This window comes from Tachypleus tridentatus, chromosome 2, assembly GCF_004210375.1.
Source record: "Tachypleus tridentatus isolate NWPU-2018 chromosome 2, ASM421037v1, whole genome shotgun sequence".
Classification (NCBI taxonomy): Eukaryota; Metazoa; Arthropoda; class Merostomata; order Xiphosura; family Limulidae; genus Tachypleus; species Tachypleus tridentatus.
Window position 1 is genome coordinate 132,150,776 of NC_134826.1, and position 20,940 is coordinate 132,171,715.

Below are 20,940 nucleotides of genomic sequence, written 5' to 3' on the forward strand. Positions count from 1 at the left end.
ACATTTATTTAATTTCTAAATATGAATTGCAATTCTACTTATTTTCAGGCCATTTGATTTGTAATATTTAACAGTTTATATTAAATAACACATAAAACGACATAAAACAAGTACATTACTATTTGTGTTATGTTTGAAATCAAATTTCAAAGATTGCAACTTAGAAGTATATTTCCAGTGTGGATGAAAACGTATTAATTCTTGAACTTAATTTTTTATTATAAATTTAAATGTATAAAAAAACGACAGCTTTATTTGCTGTTACGATTAATAAAAAGGTATTTTCAGTAACGTTGCTGTTTTATCACAAAGTTACACAATGAGATATTTGCGCTCTGTCCACTGCGGGGAATAGAAACCTGTATTTTAGCTTTGTAAACTAACCGATGATTTATCACACGACTTTTTTCACTTACAATATGAAAGAATCGAAAAAAATTGGCGCCCACTACTTAGGGATTTATAATTTCTTAGCATTTGTTGTCATTTATATGATAAAAAAAACATGCATGTAGTACATTTGTTTATCGTTTTATAAATTCTTGTTTAAATAAAATGGCTTGGCTAGAATCTGGTGATAATCCCACGACAGTTTTTTATTTCCCTCCCCGATACAGTATATCATTCTCTTTCCCTACAGGGCTACCTTTGTATGACAAAATTATGCACATTTCAGTGGTGATATAATCAAAATATGATGTTTTCAATTAAAGTGTTTTGTTTAACGTTATACATAGAAACCTGCAATTGATAAAATTAAATCATCATAAATAAAAATGTTCTTGGAATGGACCAGTTAAATCTCATAAGAAGGCACGATATGGTCAGGTGGTTAGGGCACTCGAATCGCAATCTGAGGATCGAGGATTCGAATCCTCGTCACGCCAAACATGCTCACTCGCCCTATCAGCCGTAGAAGCGTTATAATGTAACTGTCAATCCCATTATTTGTTGGAAAAAATAGCCCAAGAGTTGGCGGTGGGTTGTGATGACTATCTCCTTTTCCGTCTAGTCTTACGTTGCTAAATTACGGACGGACAGCGCAGGTAATCCTCGTGTAGCTTTGCGCGTATTTCAAAAACAAGCAAACAAATCTCATATGGATAAGTTTGAATCTATAAAAGACCAATTTTTGTGATGAACCGATTAGAAATTTTGCGAATTTCAGACCCTGATTGACATATGTGTAATATTGTCTGATTTTACTTTGTTATTAATTGCGAAACATTGAAAGTTTAAAATGTGACTAAGATAATGTCATTCAATCTTTTGTATATTCAGACATTCGATACAGCCCGTTCACTATTTTCTGTATAGAAATTATTTCACAAAAAAATAAGCTAAAGTTACATATTCATGATGTTTGAGACAGGCTTAACTCTCGTTATAATAGCACTATTACTAGTTGTGCTTAATTACTGAGGTAAGCAGAAGATTCTTTCCGTGCAAAATTGTGTTCGAAACTCTTTATTTCACAATAACTACCTCAAGAAAATTTAGAAAAGTGGAATATTTTCCATTTTTTAATCAAATTTTTTGGCAGGGCTTTAATGGTTAACATGCCTTACTGTGAATCTGAGAGTCCCCAGTTCGTGTACCGTTGACCCGGCATGGCCGAGTGTGTTAAGGCGTTCGACTCGTAATCCGAGGGTCGCGGGTTCGAATTCCGGTTGCACCAAACATGCTCGCCCTTTTAGCCGTGGGGGCGTTATTATGTAACGGTCAATCCCACTATTCGTTGGTAAAAGAGTAGCCCGAGAGTTGGCGATGGGTGGTAATGACTAACCGCCTTCCCTTTACTCTTACACTGCTAAATTAGGGACGGCTAGCACAGATGGCTCTCGAGTAGCTTTGCGCGAAATTCAAAAATAACAAATCGTGTCCAGTTATTCTCAGGTCGCGTTTCGCACTTTGGGGCCGTAGGTGTGCTATAAAAGTGACGTTAAAATTCTACTAACCGTTTAGAGTAGATCAAGAGACAGCCATGGTTGCTGTTAATTGTCCTTCCTCTAACATGTCAGTCCAAATATTTAAAAAAAAAAAAATTAATCAAATTTCATAGTCTGAATGTTCGTACTGCGATAAAATACTTTTATTGTAACAAAAATTAGGTCTTAAAATTTTAATTACCAAAAATTTTAATTTCTGGATTACCCCTGTAGTCATTATAATCAAACACTATTTGACATTTGTAGGAAGCCATTTCTTTGTTTTCGTTATATCTTTGAACTAATTTATTAATTGAATTATGTTTAACGTCACTTGTATTTCCACAGAGATCAGAAAATAACACATTCTGTTTAAATTGATACTAATGCTGAAAATCAAGAATTGATATTAAACAATGTAAAAATAAATTGAACACAGTGTGCATTTGTAAATTACTCTGTAGATTTCGATACAATAAAAACACTCGAATTTGGAAATTTATATTTCGTCATGATATGAACAGAGAAGACACTTAAATCTCTACATTTATTACATAAATTAGGTATCTAAGATAGAGATTAGTGAAAATAATTCATTTACATTTGAGTTATAAAAATTTAACCTAGAAAGGTCACTCACTACAACTTTGTTGTGAATTAAGAATTACACTTACATACGTTAGAAAAAGTTTGTATCTTTGTTCCTAGGTAGAGAAAGCAACAATAGAACACTGATCAGAACTAGATCAAATAAACTGTCTGCTTACTTAGAATTGCAGTGTTGGCTACAGAAGACAGCGTTTTCAGTCAGTGGCTCTAACTTCTTTCATTTCACAGAACGACAAATTATTTGTTAAAAGCTTATAAATTGTTAGGAGAATACAGCCCTTTATATTATAATATATAATCCATGTATGTGAAGTACACAGTTGTACACAAAGTTGAAATAAAAAGTTTGAAAGCTCTCAGAATTTTTTGTTTCTCTCGTTTATTTTCTGAATAATTTTTCGGATCAGCAGTTGGGAACTACTGCTTTACAAATATGCAAGCTCCTGATGACGGTCGTACAGAAAGCCAAGTTAGTGGGTAAATAACGAATAATTTGTTTTTGTTTGAAGAATTTTATCAGCCTTCAATTTTATAACCGAACACTTGGACTTCACACATTTGCAGGTAGTTTTTATCAGGTTGATAGCAACTTGTGCAGTATCTTACAATCTGGACACTGACGAAACGACCAAAAACGGGATATCGTTGGCCCCAGACAAAGGTCACTGGTTCCCCTGTAATTCCTCCTCCAGTATGTTCCCCATATAACGCATTCTCGGTGATAAGTTTGCCAACCTTAGTAATAGGCACGTTTCCAACACGAATTTCGAAGTCGTGTAGCCTGTCGTCTAAATCAATAACACAATAATACGTAGATAATAATTAGCACGAATGAAAGTTTCCCTTACTACTGTTAGACTAATTATGGTAAAACAGGAACTTTTATTTGACACAAATGGTAATGATAAAAAAGTTTATATAAAGTTAAATCTCACTAGTCCTACGAAAGTTTATCTTCAGTCAAATGCCACAGTGTGTCCGTGTGCAGTATTTGATTTAAATATGTAAATATAAGGCCCGGCGTGACCAGGTGGCTAAGGTACACGACTCACAATCCGAAGGTTACGGGTTCGATTCCCCGTCACACCAAACATGCTCGCCCTTTCAGCCGTGGGGGCGTTATAATGTGATGATCAATCCCCCTATTCGTTGGTAAAAGAGTAGCTCAATAGTTGGCGGTGGGTGGTAAAGATTAGCCGCCTTTCCTCGAGTCTAACACTCCTAAATTAGGGACGGCTAGCGCAGATAGCACTCATGTAACTTTACGTGAAATTCAAAAATCAAACCAATCTTTAATTCAAATACACAATAAAGAGCATTCTTGTGTTTTAGTTAAGAGGCCTGGCATGGCCTAGCGTGTTAAGGCGTGCGCTTCGTAATCTGAGGGGCGCGGGTTCGCGCCCGAATCGCGCCAAACATGCTCGCCCTTTCAGCCGTGAGGGCGTTATAATGTGACGGTCAATCCAACTATTCGTTGGTAAAAGAGTAGCCCAAAAGTTGGCGGTGGGTGGTGATGGCTAGCTGCCTTCCCTCTAGTCTTACACTGCTAAATTAGGGACGGCTATCACAGATAGCCCTCGAGTAGCTATGAGCGAAATTCCAAAACAAACAAAAAAGATTTTGTTAAACTTCTCGCTTCTATTATACTGAGTGTATCTGGTTTATTGTTTATCAATATTATGTTTTTACGATACATTGTCTTGTACGATACTTTTAAAGAAAATAAAAACAAATCCAACAATCAGTGAATAGGGACAGATCTTGTGTGACGAGCACACTGAGTCTGTATATATTATTTTGTAGTTTGCATAACAATCTTTCAAGTTTACATTTATACAGTGTGTAGTTTTCCCTATGGGCTCAGACTTCTTGTTCGTCCTGTATATAAGGATTGTGTGTTTATGGGCACTGCAGTGTCTAATAACTGCTGATCCCTTATTACATACATACAAAAATATATTTTACTGGAATAAAATTTTACCCTATCGAAAGACAAAGAGTGGCCCAATTTGTGTACCTCATTTTCACACCAAGGGACATTGAACTATGAACTCTCAAATTCTGACATTTAAAATCCAAAATAACACACACACTAGGCCCATGCTGGAGTATATACAAGTTTTCAGTTTGTCATTTTATGTTTTGCTGTTTTTGTGGGCGTTTTTTACCACAACTTCAAATTTGTCATGAAGGGTTATTGGCTCTAAGCGGAGATAAATCCAAATTTGTGGTTTGACATTTTGTGTTTTGTAGTTTTTAACAATCACGTAGAAAGAAATTAACTTTCCATGCCATAAAATAACCTTTCATTATTCATAACCTTACATAACTTCCGCCCAGGAGACGGTGGGTTACTCCCACCTGGTAGACATACATACATAGCTCTTTAATTAAACTTACAATAACTGCTGTGCTGTGTGTTCCAAATGACAATCTTCCTAACAACATAGACGCCTCCTAAATCAACCAGCCACCATGGAAATTTCTCGTCTGCTGTGTGGCTTATTTTCGAATGTCCACAATCGAGATTATCATCCACACACATTGAGGCTGGGCGAGAGGGCTCGAATGTAGAACTTTGTACAGCTGTTGCTCCTATGGCGACATTTGTAGTAGCTATACAGAAATAGGACTTATTACGAAGATACATCATGATGATATAATTTACATGCATTAAATATAGTTTAGACTACAACACTCTTAGACTTTTCTAACACACGGTTAATATGTAAATAGTGACTTAGTGGTAGGGATGGAACTTGGGTGTGGCCATTGGAGGAGGAAGGAGGTGATGTACGTTGATTTATGAAAATATAAAATTGACAAATGACAAATCAGCAGGTACCAACCAGATCCGGGGGTGAAGCTTTGACTCTTCTCAGCGAATTAAAAACGATCTTTCAATCCGCTAGAGAAACTGAACTTTGGTGGGTCAGAGTGAAATTTGGGGGTGTGCGGCCCATTCCAGCATCTCCCTATCTCCGATTTTAAGTACCAACACGATGAATGTTTAAATGACGTTAATTCTAAATTTATATGAACCGTTTATTCAGTCGTACAATGAATATCTATTGGGTAAAAAAACAAACAACTATATGTCTTAAATATAAAGTGTCCGATAACTTACACAGGTAGAAAAAGTCGTCCGAGATGGCTTCGCCTATTTCCCTTATAAGTGTGTGTTTTCTTTTAGCAAAGCCACAAAGACAATCTGCTCAGCCCACCGAGGCCCTTATAAGCGAGAAAAGTGAAATAAGTTGATCCTTTATTCGTTCATATTACTAACTTAATAAGGCATTCCTTTATGCTACACGTGTAGCAGCAAGTGCAATTATTATTTGTCATTAATCAATCTTTTGAGATTGATTAATTATACTCCTCTACAGGGTTTTTCTCCTTTAGTTACACTCGTGCTTATTGGTCAAATTCTGATTCGGTCGCACCAAACATGCTCGCCCTTTCAGCCGCGGGGGCGTTATAAGTGACGGTCAATCCCACTATTCGTTGGTAAAAGAGTAGCCCAAGAGTTGGCAGTGGGTGGTGATGACTAGCGGCCTTCCCTCTAGTCTTACACTGCTAAATTAGGAACGGCTAGCGCAGATAGCCCTCGAGTAGCTTTGCGCGAAATTCAAAACAAACAAACAAATTCTGATTACTTTTGTGAGATGGAATGACTTCGCAACACTAAATATCTTATTATTAATTTATTATAATTAACTAAACAGAAAATTTACCTCTTAAAGAAATTTGGTGAAAGAAAAAAGGCTTCATGTAAAATGTAATTTATACAAATGAATTTTTTTTTTCCAAAACCGTTGTTTTTATGGTTAGTAGTCTATATAAAATCACATAAGCCTAATTATTGATTAGTTATTTATTAGATACCTAAATTTGTCTGTTTCGTTCAAATAAATTTGGATAAATATTAATTTATATAGATAATACAGAGTTGATGACTTTACTATTACATTACAACCTTGTTGTAAATCTAATGATATAAAATTGATCCATTTTCATACTATTTATAACACTACTTAAATAATTTAGATATTATAAGATTAGATATCTGGGCCGGCATGGCCAGGTGGTTAAAGGTACTCGACTCATAACCCGAGGGTCGCGGTTTCGAATTACCTTCACACCAAACATGCTCGCCCTTTCAGCCGTGGAGACGTTACAATGTGACAGTCAATCCCAGTATTTGTTGGTAAAAGAGTAGCCCAAGAGTTGGCGGTGGGTGGTGATGACTAACTGCCTTTCCTCTAGTCTTACGCTGCTAAATTAGGGACGGCTGGCGCAGATAGCCTTCGTTTAGCTTTGTGCGAAATTCCAAACACACTAAACTAAACAAACATTTAGATACCAATGACAATATGTACCCTTTCAATTAGTCATTTGTCGCTGTCTTCAGTAGAATCTTGATAAGGATAGTGTGAAGTAATAGTAGTTGGAATTTTGTCATTTAAGGACCTTGTTAAAAAAATGGGGTAATAATCAAAGAGACTTATGAGGAATAGATAAAAGATCCGGGATTGAACAGTGGTTCCTGCCACAATGCACAGTCCTTTTATAACTTCCCTTTACAGAGTAGTAACCGTAACGTACAGTATTAAATAATGGTGATTATTAAATAATGTGTGTATGTGTTTTTCTTATAGCAAAGCCACATCGGGCTATCTGCTGAGTCCACCGAGGAGAACCGAACCCCTGATTTTAGCGTTGTAAATCCATAAACTTACCGGCGTATCAGCGAGGGACTATTAAGCAACAAAAATGGATTATTGCATGAATAATTAGATAATTATATAGATTACTAATCACGACATCGACCGATATTTGAGCAGCACCACCTTGCAAGCGGGTTGGCCCTCTGGTGGAGCTCTGAATTTCGGAGTTGGTAAAATTAGTTCGAATCTACGTGACACCACAAAACATCCCCGCATTTTTATCTGTGGGTGCATTTTAAGAGCAAAAGCCAGTCTATGAACGTGGATGATGGGTTGTATGGTGGTCTTGACCGGCTGCCTTTTCTCTGGTCAATTACAGAAATTAGGGACTATGGCAAATAGTATTGGTGGCTTTATGATAAATATAAAATAGACAACGACTAAGACTTCACCGTAAGTATTTAAACGGTTCTATCATTAGCACATCTTCTTAGAAATCACTTGATAATGAAAAATTATATTCTATTTTGAAAATATAGAAATGACGCGGAAAACACTGCTTTAGGATGAAAAAGACAAAAACAAAATAGAGGGAAAAGTTAAACTGCTTACCGATCATGTTAACGTTTTAGGCACACTCACCTTCATGAATCTTTATGTCCAGCTGTAAGTACGTAATGTAGTATTAGGCATAACATATTAATTTTGAAATGCATATTCTCGAAGTTTTGACAATTACATCATCTAACTGTGTATTTGTTAATTTTAAATAACCATACATCAATTTTCTTAAATAAAAAAAGTAATATTTCATGGATATCTATTAAATGTTTAAAAGAAAATACTTTATAACTAAAATATATAAGCATATTTAATATGTAAACTATATGATTCTTGATGTATTTTTCCCAGTCTGTTTGATTCGGACGAATTTTAGTAAGGGTTAATTTATATAGATAATACTGAGTTTGTTACTTTTTTAGGGTAATATAGCTTTCTAATAAATTTGATAATATACAGTTAATTCACTTTTATGTTATCAGTTATGCAACTTAAAATAATATAATGGTTATAACATAAATTAGTGATATTATATAAAATAGATGTGTGTGTGTGTTTTCAATTAGCAAAGCCACCTCGGGCTATCTGCTGAGTTCACCGAGGGGAATTGAACCCCATAAAATAGATAATAGGACAGGTGTAATGGTACATGTGTTGTCTGGTGTTGTAAGACGGTAATAATTTTCCTACGGCCACGAGAAAAAATAAATCCCTTTGCTATAAAAATAATTAATTTAAAATGTACATAAATTGCAGGAAATTTAATGCAATTTGTAAAATTCACTGTTTTTTTTTATAATGAATAAATATTAATACTTTTATCTATAGGAAGAATAGGCTTGTATTTGTCAGTCAGGAACTATTTTTCGCAAATTTCTTGATTCAAATGCTACAAATCGCATATCGTTAGAAAGGTCTTTGTGAAAGGAGTCCGAATTGATTGTTTGTTTTTCGAATTTCACACAAAGCTACTCAAGGGCTATCTGTGCTAGCCGTCTCTAATTTAGCAGTGTAAGATTAGAGGGAAGGCCGCTAGTCATCACCACCCACCGCCAACTCTTGGGCTACTCTTTTACCAACGAATAGTGGGATTGACCGTCACTTTATAACACCCCCACGGCTGAAAGGGCGAACATGTTTGGCGAGATGAAGATGCGATCCCGCGACCCTCAGATTACGAGTCGCACGCCTTAACACGCTTGACCAGAGTCCGAATTGAATATCGGCTTTTCCATTCAGAATGACCCTACCTGATTTTGCCTTGTCAAACTTTTTAATGCAACGAGTACTCTACGCGATGGCAGAATATCATTTTCATCACGTGATGATTGGCTTCGATTTAAACTTTAGTTTTTTTTTGCAAAGTATTTTGCACAAACAGCACTAAACCTGTAAGTGATCTTCTAAAAACACCTTACACAACATACGATTGCTATGGGTGTTCTCAAACTTATACGCATGAGCAGTTCGTTCAAAATCGTATGCTTATGACTTTGTGAAGACGACTTCAGACGTTTGTATGTTCAACAAAGTTTACTTTCATTATATCTTTACATTTACTTTAGTGTGCGATAATTTAGCTTCAGTTCATTCTGTAGAATGCTATAAACACCTCTTAGCTACTTTTTGAGTTTTATTTTTCGTTTTTGCAAGTTTTTATTTCAACTCGTAAAACCCTGTCAAAGATGAACGTCCATAACTGTTTCATACCATGAAGACTATTATAGATACCATCTTTATATATTATTATTATCTTTACATATAGTTTTATTAAGGCCCGGCATGGCTAAGTGTGTTAAGGCGTGCAACTCGTAATCTGAGGGTTGCGGGTTCGCATCCCCGTCGCGCAAAACATGCTCGCCCTTTCAGCCGTGGGGACGTTATAATGTGACGGTCAATCCCACTATTCGTTGGTAAAACAGTAGCCCAAGAGTTGGCGGTGGGTGGTGATAACTAGCTGCCTTCCCTCTAGTCTTACACTGCTAAATTAGGGACGGCTAGCACAGATAGCCCTCGCGTAGCTTTGTGCGAAATTCCAAAACAAACAAACAAATAGTTTTATTAAATAAAGTTACGTCTACGTGAGATTGTTTGTCAAACCGTGTAAAGTTCTTTTGTTTGTTTTTTTCAATTATACTAGAATTTATCGACATAACACATGAACTGTAGCATAAATGCCGTGCGTGAAAATTATAGAATAAGGAAAATTCTTGCGAAAGGTATGAAAACTACCGCAAATGCTTGGCGTGTCGTTGCTAGTTTTAAATTGTCATTATAACTATAAGTTTTAGTTTTAGTGTCTAACCTATATATAAAAAACTGTATGTCGCGTCATGTAATGCTTGGTTTCTCGAATTAGGAGTCATAAAAATTGAAATAAATTTATCCAGATAAAATGGTTCGATTTACTCTCTACCCATTATGATTTTAGTGACTGGGTACAAAGGGGTACTGAAACCTTATAAGTGTAGTGAGTGTTGGTGTGATAAGTCTAAAGTAAAGACGAAGTATGGAATCACCTAGTCTAGAGCCAAGTGCAAAAAAAAGTGTCATGAAAGTAAAAATATCGATTCAATTTTAAACATAAATCATTTGTGAATTAAGATATTTTGTATTATATCACCAACGTTTTGATAAAAAGAAACCTCTTTTATCAATGAAAATATAGTAGTACTGTCTGTTTTATGTCCATGTAACGCTTCACCCAAATAGGTATGGAGGTTCATTAGGTGCATGTAAGAGTACATAGAAATCTTCAGTTTTGCATTTTGGGATTTTTATGGGACATTTTTTTACCACTACGCCACATGAAGGATCAATGGATCCATGTGGAGATATATATACAAATTTTCAGTTTTGCATTTTGTGGTTTGTTTACTGCATTTTTTACCACTACTGCACCCCCTATCCTCACTGATGAATCTTCGCTCTTTTTTGGCATGAAGGTTTGTTGGGTTCTTGGGGCGATACATGTAAATTTGCTGGTTCACATTTTGTATTTTACTGTCTTATGGGTATTTTTACGTTATTTTGTACAATTACGTATGAGGAAAGCAACTTTATGTCTTAAGATAAGCTTTAATTAGTCATTAATTTACATAACTTCCGTCCAGGGAGGCCCGGCATGGCCAAGCGTGTTAAGGCGTGCAACTCGTAATCCGAGGATCACGGGTTCGAATCTCTGTCACACCAAATATGCTCGCCCTTTCGGCGTGGGAAGTTATAATGTGACGGTCAATCCCACTATTCGTTGGTAAAAGAGTAGCCCAAGAGTTGGCGGTGGGTGGTGATGACTAGCTCATTCTCTCTGATCTTACACTGCTAAATTAAGGAGAGCTATTGTGCTAGGCCTCGGTAACTTTGCGTGAAATTCAAACCAAACCCTCCAGTTTCAGACAGTCAAAAAATATTTATCCTGTTTTGTTGTCTATATAATCGAACTGACTTTTTTTTACAATAATTATTCTATGAATATGCCAAGAATTAATTTCATAAATAATCTTAATTTTGATAGGTTCACAAACAAATTTACCGACGTTCGACTGTCTTGACTGCACTTCGCTGCCGCTTTGTTCGCTTTTATTTGTTTGTTTGGTATCAAGCACAAAGCTACACAAAAGGCTATCTGTGTTCTGCTCACCACAGGTATCGAAATCTGGTTTCTAGTAGTATAAGTCTGCAGAAATGCCGCTGTGCCGCTGGGGAGGTCACGCTGTTGGTCAAAGTTGATTTTGCAAAATTTAATTTACTTAGCTATGAAATGTGAGGTTGGGGTATACTATGAGGCGTGGTTGTTAGTACTTGTCCCGTTTAAAATATAATTTTAAGATGTGATAACCATGAAGCTAATTAGGCTCTGTTTTCTTACGTGCATGTGTAAAAAACACACAAAAAGATGTACATATCGTGACGGTTAGATGGTATTGTGGCTGATTTTCAGTTATACTTCTTTTTAAAGAAATGCAATCATTTTTACTTTGGCAATTTATTTTGGACGGTTTTGACGTGATAGGTAAATTTCCATATTCCATTTGTGAAATAATGTATAAGATTTGTCAATCATGCATCTAAATTTGTCCGAATTCTGTCTTAGAAATTGAAAGTAGCTTTTATGGAAATATTTGTTATCTACTAATCTAAGAAGTACTTACACGTTTGATATAGTATGTGGTGTCAGTTTCAGACAATAGATCTCTCAGGGGAAGTTCGATGCAGTTATTACTTGAGCTAAAACTGTCACGGGGCGGAACAAAAATCATTTAGTAACCAAATCCAACACGAAAGTTCAACTTGTATTATTTTTTATCCTTATTTTGTGTAACATGTGAAAACAAAATAACAGTTGAAAATGAGTACTGCATAATGTCAGACATCAAATACAACAAATATGAGTAATGCATGATGTCGGACATCAAATACAACAAATATGAGTACTGCATGATGTCAGACATCAAATACAACAAATATTTAGATTTCGATGAATTGTACTTCCATGAGAAATTAATAATAAATTTTGAAGAATATAAGAAAAATATTGTTATGAAAAGAAAAAAGCTTTAATTAATCTATTCAAAAAACTTTATTTTTAGGACTACATTTGGTGATTACCAACGTAACGACTTTTTTTAATTCTACAATTTCTGAGAGTCGTGCACCAGAAACCTGACGAGGAGGCCGTGAGCAAATGGGCCTAACCAGGACACCTTACAAATAATAAAGTTGCTTAAAACCTTACATTATCGATAGTTGTTTATTGTTGTGTGTTAATGACTGTATTAGATCTTTAGTTCAATGTTTTCTTCTTTTATGAAGCTTTAGATATACAGGATCGTATTCTAATTCATTCAAAAGTTTCGACGCTTTAAATTGAACAGCTTTTGATATATGCGTTTTTAATTTTCTTTTTAGTAAGTTTAGGCTTAAATGTTTAGAGGAATTTCATATTTATTGGCCTGACCTAATTATTATCGAATGGTATTAATGATATGAGGGTTTCAATTTCGAGGCCTGTTCTGTCAAACACGTTTCGCACTTTCACCTGTACTCGCATTATAAGAGTAAGAATCAATGCTATTTTTCAGTTGAGACTAGCCGCTTCAGATGGCGGGAGTTGCTAACTGGTTGCTTTCCTTGTGGGTCATAGTTTCAAGTTAAGGACAGATAGGCTTGAACCACTGGAATGACTGAATAAAGTGTTTAAGTGAACAAACAAACAGACTTCATTTACTGTAAATTTTATATTTCTCAATAGCAGTAAATGTTTAAAATTCTGGAAACCAGAGTAGTTTATTAAAGCGAGTATTCTGGTCGTTGGAAAGTTCACTTGTCATTCATAAAAGTCTGAGTTTATTGACTAATTAAAAAAAAATCAGTTATTTAGTACCTGTTATATTTTTAGGCTTACCTCTAAAACGAAATTAGGAACCTAACTGACAGAAATAAACATCAAACTTACCTGAACCCGTAGCATGAACTATTCCGGTTACATTTCGCTCCACATCCAAATCTCTGTAATCGGGTTGTATTATTATTATAACCACCATGTCTAATGTAAACAAATGAATTTTCAGTTGGGTTTCTAAACTGCTGAGTATTAACCACAAAGAGAAGTGCAACGATCAAAAGAATAGAACTGTAAAATGAGTAAAAAATAAGTTGTTTAATCGTTTAAAGCAAACCTTGAGAGTATCTTTTATGAGTTCCATTTAACAAAAGGTCCTATTTTCATAAAGGTAATTTTGTTTGTAAATGATTTTGAGCTCTATACATACCTAGCTAGACAAATAAAAACATTATTTCGCACAGACACTCATACACCAAGATTTTAGTGTTTCGTTAAATGAAAATTGGATTTGTTGTTGAAATTCTTTTTCAACCGTCTATAATAAAAAACGAACAATGTACAAATATTATAAGTGTCAAAAAGAGAGATAAATCCACAGTTTGGGAAAATGAAAGTCTGTCTGACTGACTGTAAAATAATGATAGTAGTAGATCATGTCTGTCAGTGGGTTTTTCTAACAGGAAACCCACATCGGGCTATCTGCTGAGTCCAAGAAGGGGAATCGAATGCCTGATTTTAGCGTTATAAATCCATAGGCTTACCGTTGTACTAGCGGGAAGACATGTATGCCATCTATAAAAATACTGTTTAATGTAAGTGGTATTAATTAATTAATTTTTGTGATATGATATTGTATTAATGTTTAGTATTTTCTTTTTTATAACACAAGAGTTTAAAGCAGACGACTCATGGAAGTTGTATTTAAGTTACTGAAGCCGAGATTACGGACATTTCTAGAACACCTCAGTGAGAAATATAAATAGCAGCGACCGCATGAGAGATCATAGAGTGGGAAGAGAGCTAGTGATAAAGAGAAAGGTTAGAAAATGTAAAATTAACTGTCGTAGGAGTGAATAGCCTAACCCTTGATGCATTAAGGTGAGATCAAAACTTTTCTGATATTTTAGGAGAAACATTTGACTCATAAGAGGGTGTTCCAAAAGAACTAAACCTGCCTAAGTGAACTTTGACAAAAAGCAGACGATTTGTTGGAAGTAGGCCTAATTCCAAAAATGCAGACGAATGTCAGAAATTTATGGCAACAACTGTGGTAATTAAACGACAGTGCAAGTGAAGTATGCACCGATACTGTTGTGATAGAGAGAGTTATACACTGATAATGCTTAAGACAAGACATAAAAATAGTTCAGCTTGTTAACTGAATACTAAATGAATTGAATTGGCCTAAGTGGACTTCTGACAAGAAGTAAAGAACTGTATAGTATTTACGATACAAGTATGATATACATAGTGTAAAGAATTTTTGTATATACGTTTAATCTGTTTTGAAAATGTATTATTTTAAATCAAGAGACTGTGTGATATTTATTTATCGTCGAGTTTATCGCCAACAAGTTACAGACAATTATTGTAGAATAATATTTAGCCCAACACATCCATTTAACATACCGTATATACTATTTAAAAAGTAAGTTTCTGATAATGTTATCTGTACATTGTTAAATTTCTGTTTTCCTAGCTCTTTTCGTAACAAATGTACTTATCATTTATTTTATTTCAAACGATTATAATAGGTTTTCGTCTATGTATAAAAGTTCTAGTGTATTTAGCCTGTCTTGGTATAATGTTAATCAAAGTGTGTTCTTTATCCTTTTTAGTGTTGAGAACTAACTTTCTCCCGAGCATTCGTTTGACACCAAGAACATCCTGAAGTTTATCAGGACGTTTGGTAAAGTTAATTACAGAGATTGGTCACATATCATTCTCAGCATACTTTCTTCTTTGGATTCCAATGTTTTTCAATTAGCCTTGCCTAACATAGAGCAGCAAACTGAGCATTTTTTTTTCTCTGTGAAACGCTCCAAGTCTGTAGGATACTTACAAATTAACTTTTATTTTGATATAGCAGAGGTCCTCTATAGGTATGGACTCCAAGTTTTGTACAAACCCAAAGTTGCACTGATGTTTTCATATGCCAGTATTATGTTGTCTAGTACAAGTGACAATTTGTCAATTATTGTTAAAAAATCTGAACTTTATATTCAGAAAAGGGTGAAAGAAAAATTGGTCTTTGGTATTCCTTTATCCTATCATTTATCTCTTTTTTTTTTTTTGTCTGTTGATCCCATGTATCTCATCCAAACAGTTGTTTACCCTTTTTCTCATATTTGGGAAATTATCTTATAATTCCTGTACGAACATCTTGTTCTCACCAGAATAATGCCCTATAATTCCGGCATCATATTTGTGTTTCTATTTCTTCCAATTGAAGTACATGGCTTCTTGACTCTAAATGCACTTAAAACTTTTTAAAGTCATCATCTGTAATGGAAGCGAGAGGTCACATTATGACTTTGTGCCCCATTTTAAAGGCTTAGAATGAGCTTTCCATCTTATGTTTGATAATCAAGATATCGTCGAAAATCCTAGTTCTCAAGCACATCTTGCAGGTTCTTTCATGGGCAGGTTGAAGCTGAGAAAAATATATAAAAATAAACAAGCTTCTGTACACCAGTCCATCAGATCTGTCATCCTTACATAATATTTGAAACTTCTTTTTCTTACATTTAAGTTTTATTTTACAGTAGGGAGAGGTATTGCTTTTCTATTCCTTCTTCTTCCAAACACCTTTCAATTAACTGCCATTATTTCATTTCTCGGTGGATTGTATTGAAGCTTACTTAATGTAAGGTTACCTTAGGACATGAAAAGCTGCTTCCCTTAAAGGGAATTACGCTTAACTACAAACAAACAGCTTTAGATAAAATACATCCAAACACCTGTTCTAAAAACCCTTTCAAAGATTTTGATGACGATAAAATGTCTTTTTTATCCAAGGTTACTTGTTTAATGCTTTCAACAAATTCTAATGAATTTTTAACTTTATTTTTATCCTTAAAAAGGAAATTTATTGTAGTGGTTGGAAATATTATATGTTTATAGATTTTCATACAAAATCAAATTAACTCTTATCATACCTCTTCTATAAAAAAAGAAACATTGATAACAAACGGACAACACTTTATATGTTAACCTTACAACAAAAGATTCAAGCACAGAATATTTGTAGACCAAAATAATAATCCAAGCTCGCTAAACATTAACTCCACTCTCGGTCCATAAAAATTAATTTAGTAAAACATCAGTGTTTCAAATACAGTGGTACCTTGGTTCTCGAACTTAATCCGTTCCAGAAGGCTGTTCGAAAACCGAATCAATTTTTCCCATAAGAAATACTGTAAATTAAATTAATCCGTAATAATACTTACATGCATAAAATCAACCACAAAAACGATAAACACAATAAAAAAAACAATAAAAGAAAATTTAACTGCACTTTACCTGTGCTGAGGAGAACTGATGGCGTAAGTGAAAGGTGGTGAGGGACGTGGAGAGTAGGAGGGTAATAATTCTTTGGAAAGGAAGTCACCTTCCAAAAAAACGCCAGGTAACTCTCCTTCTGGGGTTCTTTCTCTTTTCTGTCTCTTTGCATCGCTAAAAGCTGCTGGAGACTCACTGGACCTATTTCCCACTAAAAACTTGTCTAATGAGTTTTGTTTCTGCCTGCATTTTAAAATGTTTCTGAAGTAAGACATGGCATTGTCATTGAAAAGGTTTATTCTGCGGTTTGCTACAGCTTTGTCAGGGTGAAATTTTTCCACAAAACTTTGTAACTCTCCCAATTTTCCACACATTTCCTTGATTAGTGAACTAGGAACATCCTCCCTTCCCTCCTCCTCATCTGACGACACTTCCTCAGTTGCCTTCTGTTGCTGCTCCTTCTGAAGGCCTTGGAGTTCTTCCGTGTTGTGGTCTTCCACCAACTCCTCCACATCATCACCACTCACATTCAAGCCCATACACTTGCCTAGTGAGACAATATCCTCGACAACAGGCTCAGCCTCAAAGCCTTCAAAGTCTATTTGCTACTGGATCTGGCCACAATTTCTTCCAGGCTGAGTTCATGGTCCTCAAAGACACTTCCCTCCAGGCTTTATTTATGATCCTCAAGCAATGGAAGATATTAAAGTGATTTTTCCAGAACTCTCTGAGGGTTAACTCTGAGTCAGAGGTCACTTCAAAGCACCTTTGAAACAGTGCTTTGGTGTAGAGTTTCTTAAAGTTCGATATGACCTGCTGGTCCACGGGCTGAATGAGAGGAGTCGTGTTAGGGGGCAAGAGCTTCACTGCAATGAAACTGTACTCCTCCACCAACCCGTCCTTCAAGCCTGGTGGGTGAGCAGGTGCATTGACCATCACAAGAAGGGCCTTGAGTGGCAACTGTTTTTCCGTGAAGTAATTCTTTACACTTGGGGCAAACACTTCATGGACCCACTCCATAAAAAATTGCCTGGTTACCCATGCTTTACTATTAGCCCTCCACATGACATTTAGTTTACTTTTCAGGACATTATTTTTCTTTAAAACCCTCGTGTTCCCAGAATGGTACACAAGCAAAGGCTTAAGTTTTTTAGTCCCCACTTGCATTACTAGATAACAATAGAGTTAGCCTATCCTTTATTGTGTCCTAGCAGTGACTTTTCCTTGGTGATGTAGGTCCTCTTTGGCATTTTCTTCCAAAAGAGGCCTGTCTCATCACAGTTGAACACTTGTTGGGGAATAAAACCCTCAGCTTCTACATAGTCCTTAAATTCCCGAACAAATTTATCAGTAGCGTCTTTGTTAGAACTGGCAGCCTCCCCATGTCTCACCACACTATGTATGCCACTTCTCTTCCTAAATTTTTCACACTACCCCCTACTAGCCTTAAAGGGATCACTTGTATCAGCACTTGTTCCAGGGATGTTTTTCAGGAGGTCAGCATGCAACTGCTTTGCTTTCTCACAAATGATCGTAAGCACTGTCACTCCTTTTGCAACATCAGCTTCTTTGATGACCTCTTTATTTTTCAGTATGGTGCAGACTGAAGACTTCGCCATACCAAACTGTGTAGCAAGGTCAGACATGCGAACACCATTCTCATACTTCGCTATGAGATATTTTTTCACCTCTATTGTGGCTCTAACAACTTTTCTTTTTGGTTTACTGCTTTCATTATCCTTCTTTGACTCCATGGTGGCTTATTTAATCAGAATATTTAGAAGAGAAAGAACAAAAAACCAAAAGAAAAACGAGAACGTTCACAGCAGATTTTAGCGGGGGTGTGGACTGAGCGACAGGTGCGGGTAAAATGTTTTGGGCAAGCTTGGGCCGAAAATGGTCGAAGGGTCGTTTGGGTCATCAGTCGGGTTATTTCGGGGGTTCGGACTACGACAGCTTGGTTCGGGAACCAAGTTTATGTTCGACAACCGAGACATTTTATTCTCAAACAATATGTTCGAAAACCGAATTGTTCGAGAAGGAAGTCGTTCGAGAACTGAGGTACCACTGTGTTGTAACTCTTTCGTGTTGTTATTTTAACATTTTCTTATGAGTAAATTCTAGACAGCTCTTAAATCTCCAGTGACTCAAAATTGGGCTTAAATACTCGTAGTTAACATAGCTTAGATATTCCTTTATGTAGGGCCCGGCATGGCCAGGTAGGTTAAAGCGTTCGACTCGTAATCTGAGGGTCGCGGGTTCTAGTCCTCGTCGCACCAAGCATGCTCGCCTTTTCAATCGCGGGGGCGTTATAATGTCTCGGTAAATCCCAGAATTTATTATATTATGAAAAGTAAACTTACAAAAACAATATTTTGTAGCGATTGATGTGAAATCCATTATTTCATAGTCTGTGAGAAAAAATACATATTCATAAAAATTACAACGTACACTCACTGTGTATTCAAAGGTGTGAAAATACAAAGTTAAGTAATATTTTATACCGGCTGGTACCTTTCTCGTGGACGGAAGTTGTGTAAATTCATGATTAATGTGAAGGTACCTTAGGATACGAAAATCTGCTTCCCTTATAGGAAATTTGGCTTAACGAGAAACAAACAACTCTTGAAAATATTGCGAAACACAAATAAAGAGGTAATTACGCTAAAATGTAGTCTGGAAGTTTAGTGTTGTAAAACTGTATATATTCAGATTTATGCTACTGTATAAATTAGCCCCACACAATTAACAATGAAATATTTATATCCATAACAAATGACTACATTAAATTCACAAAATATTTTAAAGTGAAACCACTATATCCATAAACAATAATTAAACACACAATCCAAAGAGAAACGGCTATATCTACAACAGGTGTCTAAATTAAACACACAATGTACAGAGAAACGGTTATATCCACAATAGATGTCTAAATTAAACACACAATAAACAGAGAAACGGCTTTATCCACAACAGGTGTTTAAATTAAACACACAATCTACAGAGAAACGTCTGTATGTACATGTAAATGATTATATTAAACCTATACAATCTGTAGTGAAACGTCTATATCTAAATAACTTCTTGGATGGATTAAGCTTCTGATTAACCAAATTAAAGCGTTCATGAGTCACAAAAACATAACATTTATGAACTTTCTTTTACTCTGAGACTAAACTTTAACTACTATATGTCAGATTGATATATTAAACGTCGGTGTTATTTTCTATTCATTTGTTAAGCAGCTGCTATCGCCCCCAAGTGGTACAGCAGTGTCTGCGAACTTACAATGCTAGGATACCCGTGGTTGGAAAAGCACAAGCAGCCCAGTGTGTACTTTTGTGCTAAGTACAAATAAACAAAGTGTCTGTTATTATTCGCTTGCTTGAAATATAGCACTATCATTATTACTTATTATTTGTACCCTTGAAGTATACATTTTATAAGAATGTCTAAAAATCCTACCGTAGTTTGGTAATAACGCTTTATTCTATTTTATGTCGAATATTTTACATGATATTTTGATTGATAAAATGAATAAGAGCTTTCGTTTAGCAGAATATATTTTTGCCTACCTGATGGTAAACATATTTTGCCAACGCCTATAAACCTTAGAAGCAGTTTTCTGGAAAGTTTAAGTGAAAAAGTATCTTATTTCTTTAGAAACATTAGTTAATAAATTTGAGAAAGTTAAAACACGAAAAGGACACTTGACTTAGGTCCACAGATTTCCTTAATCTGCCTCATGTCTTTATCACCTGAATTCTAAATGCTACCTAAACTGGAGAGTGAAGAACCAGTGACGTGCGTGCTGCAAATTCAAAAATGGTTGGCGCTAAAGGCATTTCCACGTCATTTCAACGTTAAAGATTTTTATATAAATAATTAATGAAAAACTAATAAAATAATATGTGGGTACATATATATTAATTCTCTGAGCTCAATGCGTTTTACACACACGTTCATGTCTAATTATTGCTATATAATCCCCTCATTGTTGCTAACAATATACAAGGTAAGTTGATAACCAAAAACTATTTAATGTATCTTAAAAAGCACTTGTTTAATGAGAACTAAAATTATCTAGTTCCACATTAAGGATCATATGATTTATTACGGAATGTACTTGTACATAAGGGTATAGATGTTTCAAAGTCATATGTTTTATTACGGAAGGTATGCAATGATACAGGTGTTCAAAGTCCATCCCAAAACGCAATTAGTTTACTTTCTGCTATTCAAAATGAATTATCACACTAAATGAAATTACTACAAACACAGTTTATTTTGTATTTATTTATTTTAGAGCAAAAACAGAGTGGGTTAT

The 20,940-nt window shown here is 35.3% G+C and overlaps 1 protein-coding gene across 1 annotated transcript; it reads right to left on the bottom strand.

Moving 5' to 3' along the window:
• Window positions 1-2,917: 2,917 nt before the first annotated feature.
• On the bottom strand, window positions 2,918-20,385 carry LOC143236591 (fucolectin-like). The gene is made up of 6 exons (XM_076474887.1): window positions 20,189-20,385; window positions 13,221-13,397; window positions 11,917-11,998; window positions 7,847-7,868; window positions 4,938-5,153; window positions 2,918-3,325 (listed from the first exon to the last, which is right to left on the bottom strand). Exons 1-6 carry the CDS (start codon window positions 20,200-20,202, stop codon window positions 3,054-3,056), a joined length of 783 nt encoding a protein of 260 aa, XP_076331002.1. The 5' UTR covers window positions 20,203-20,385; the 3' UTR covers window positions 2,918-3,053.
• Between the last annotated feature and the right edge of the window lie 555 nt (window positions 20,386-20,940).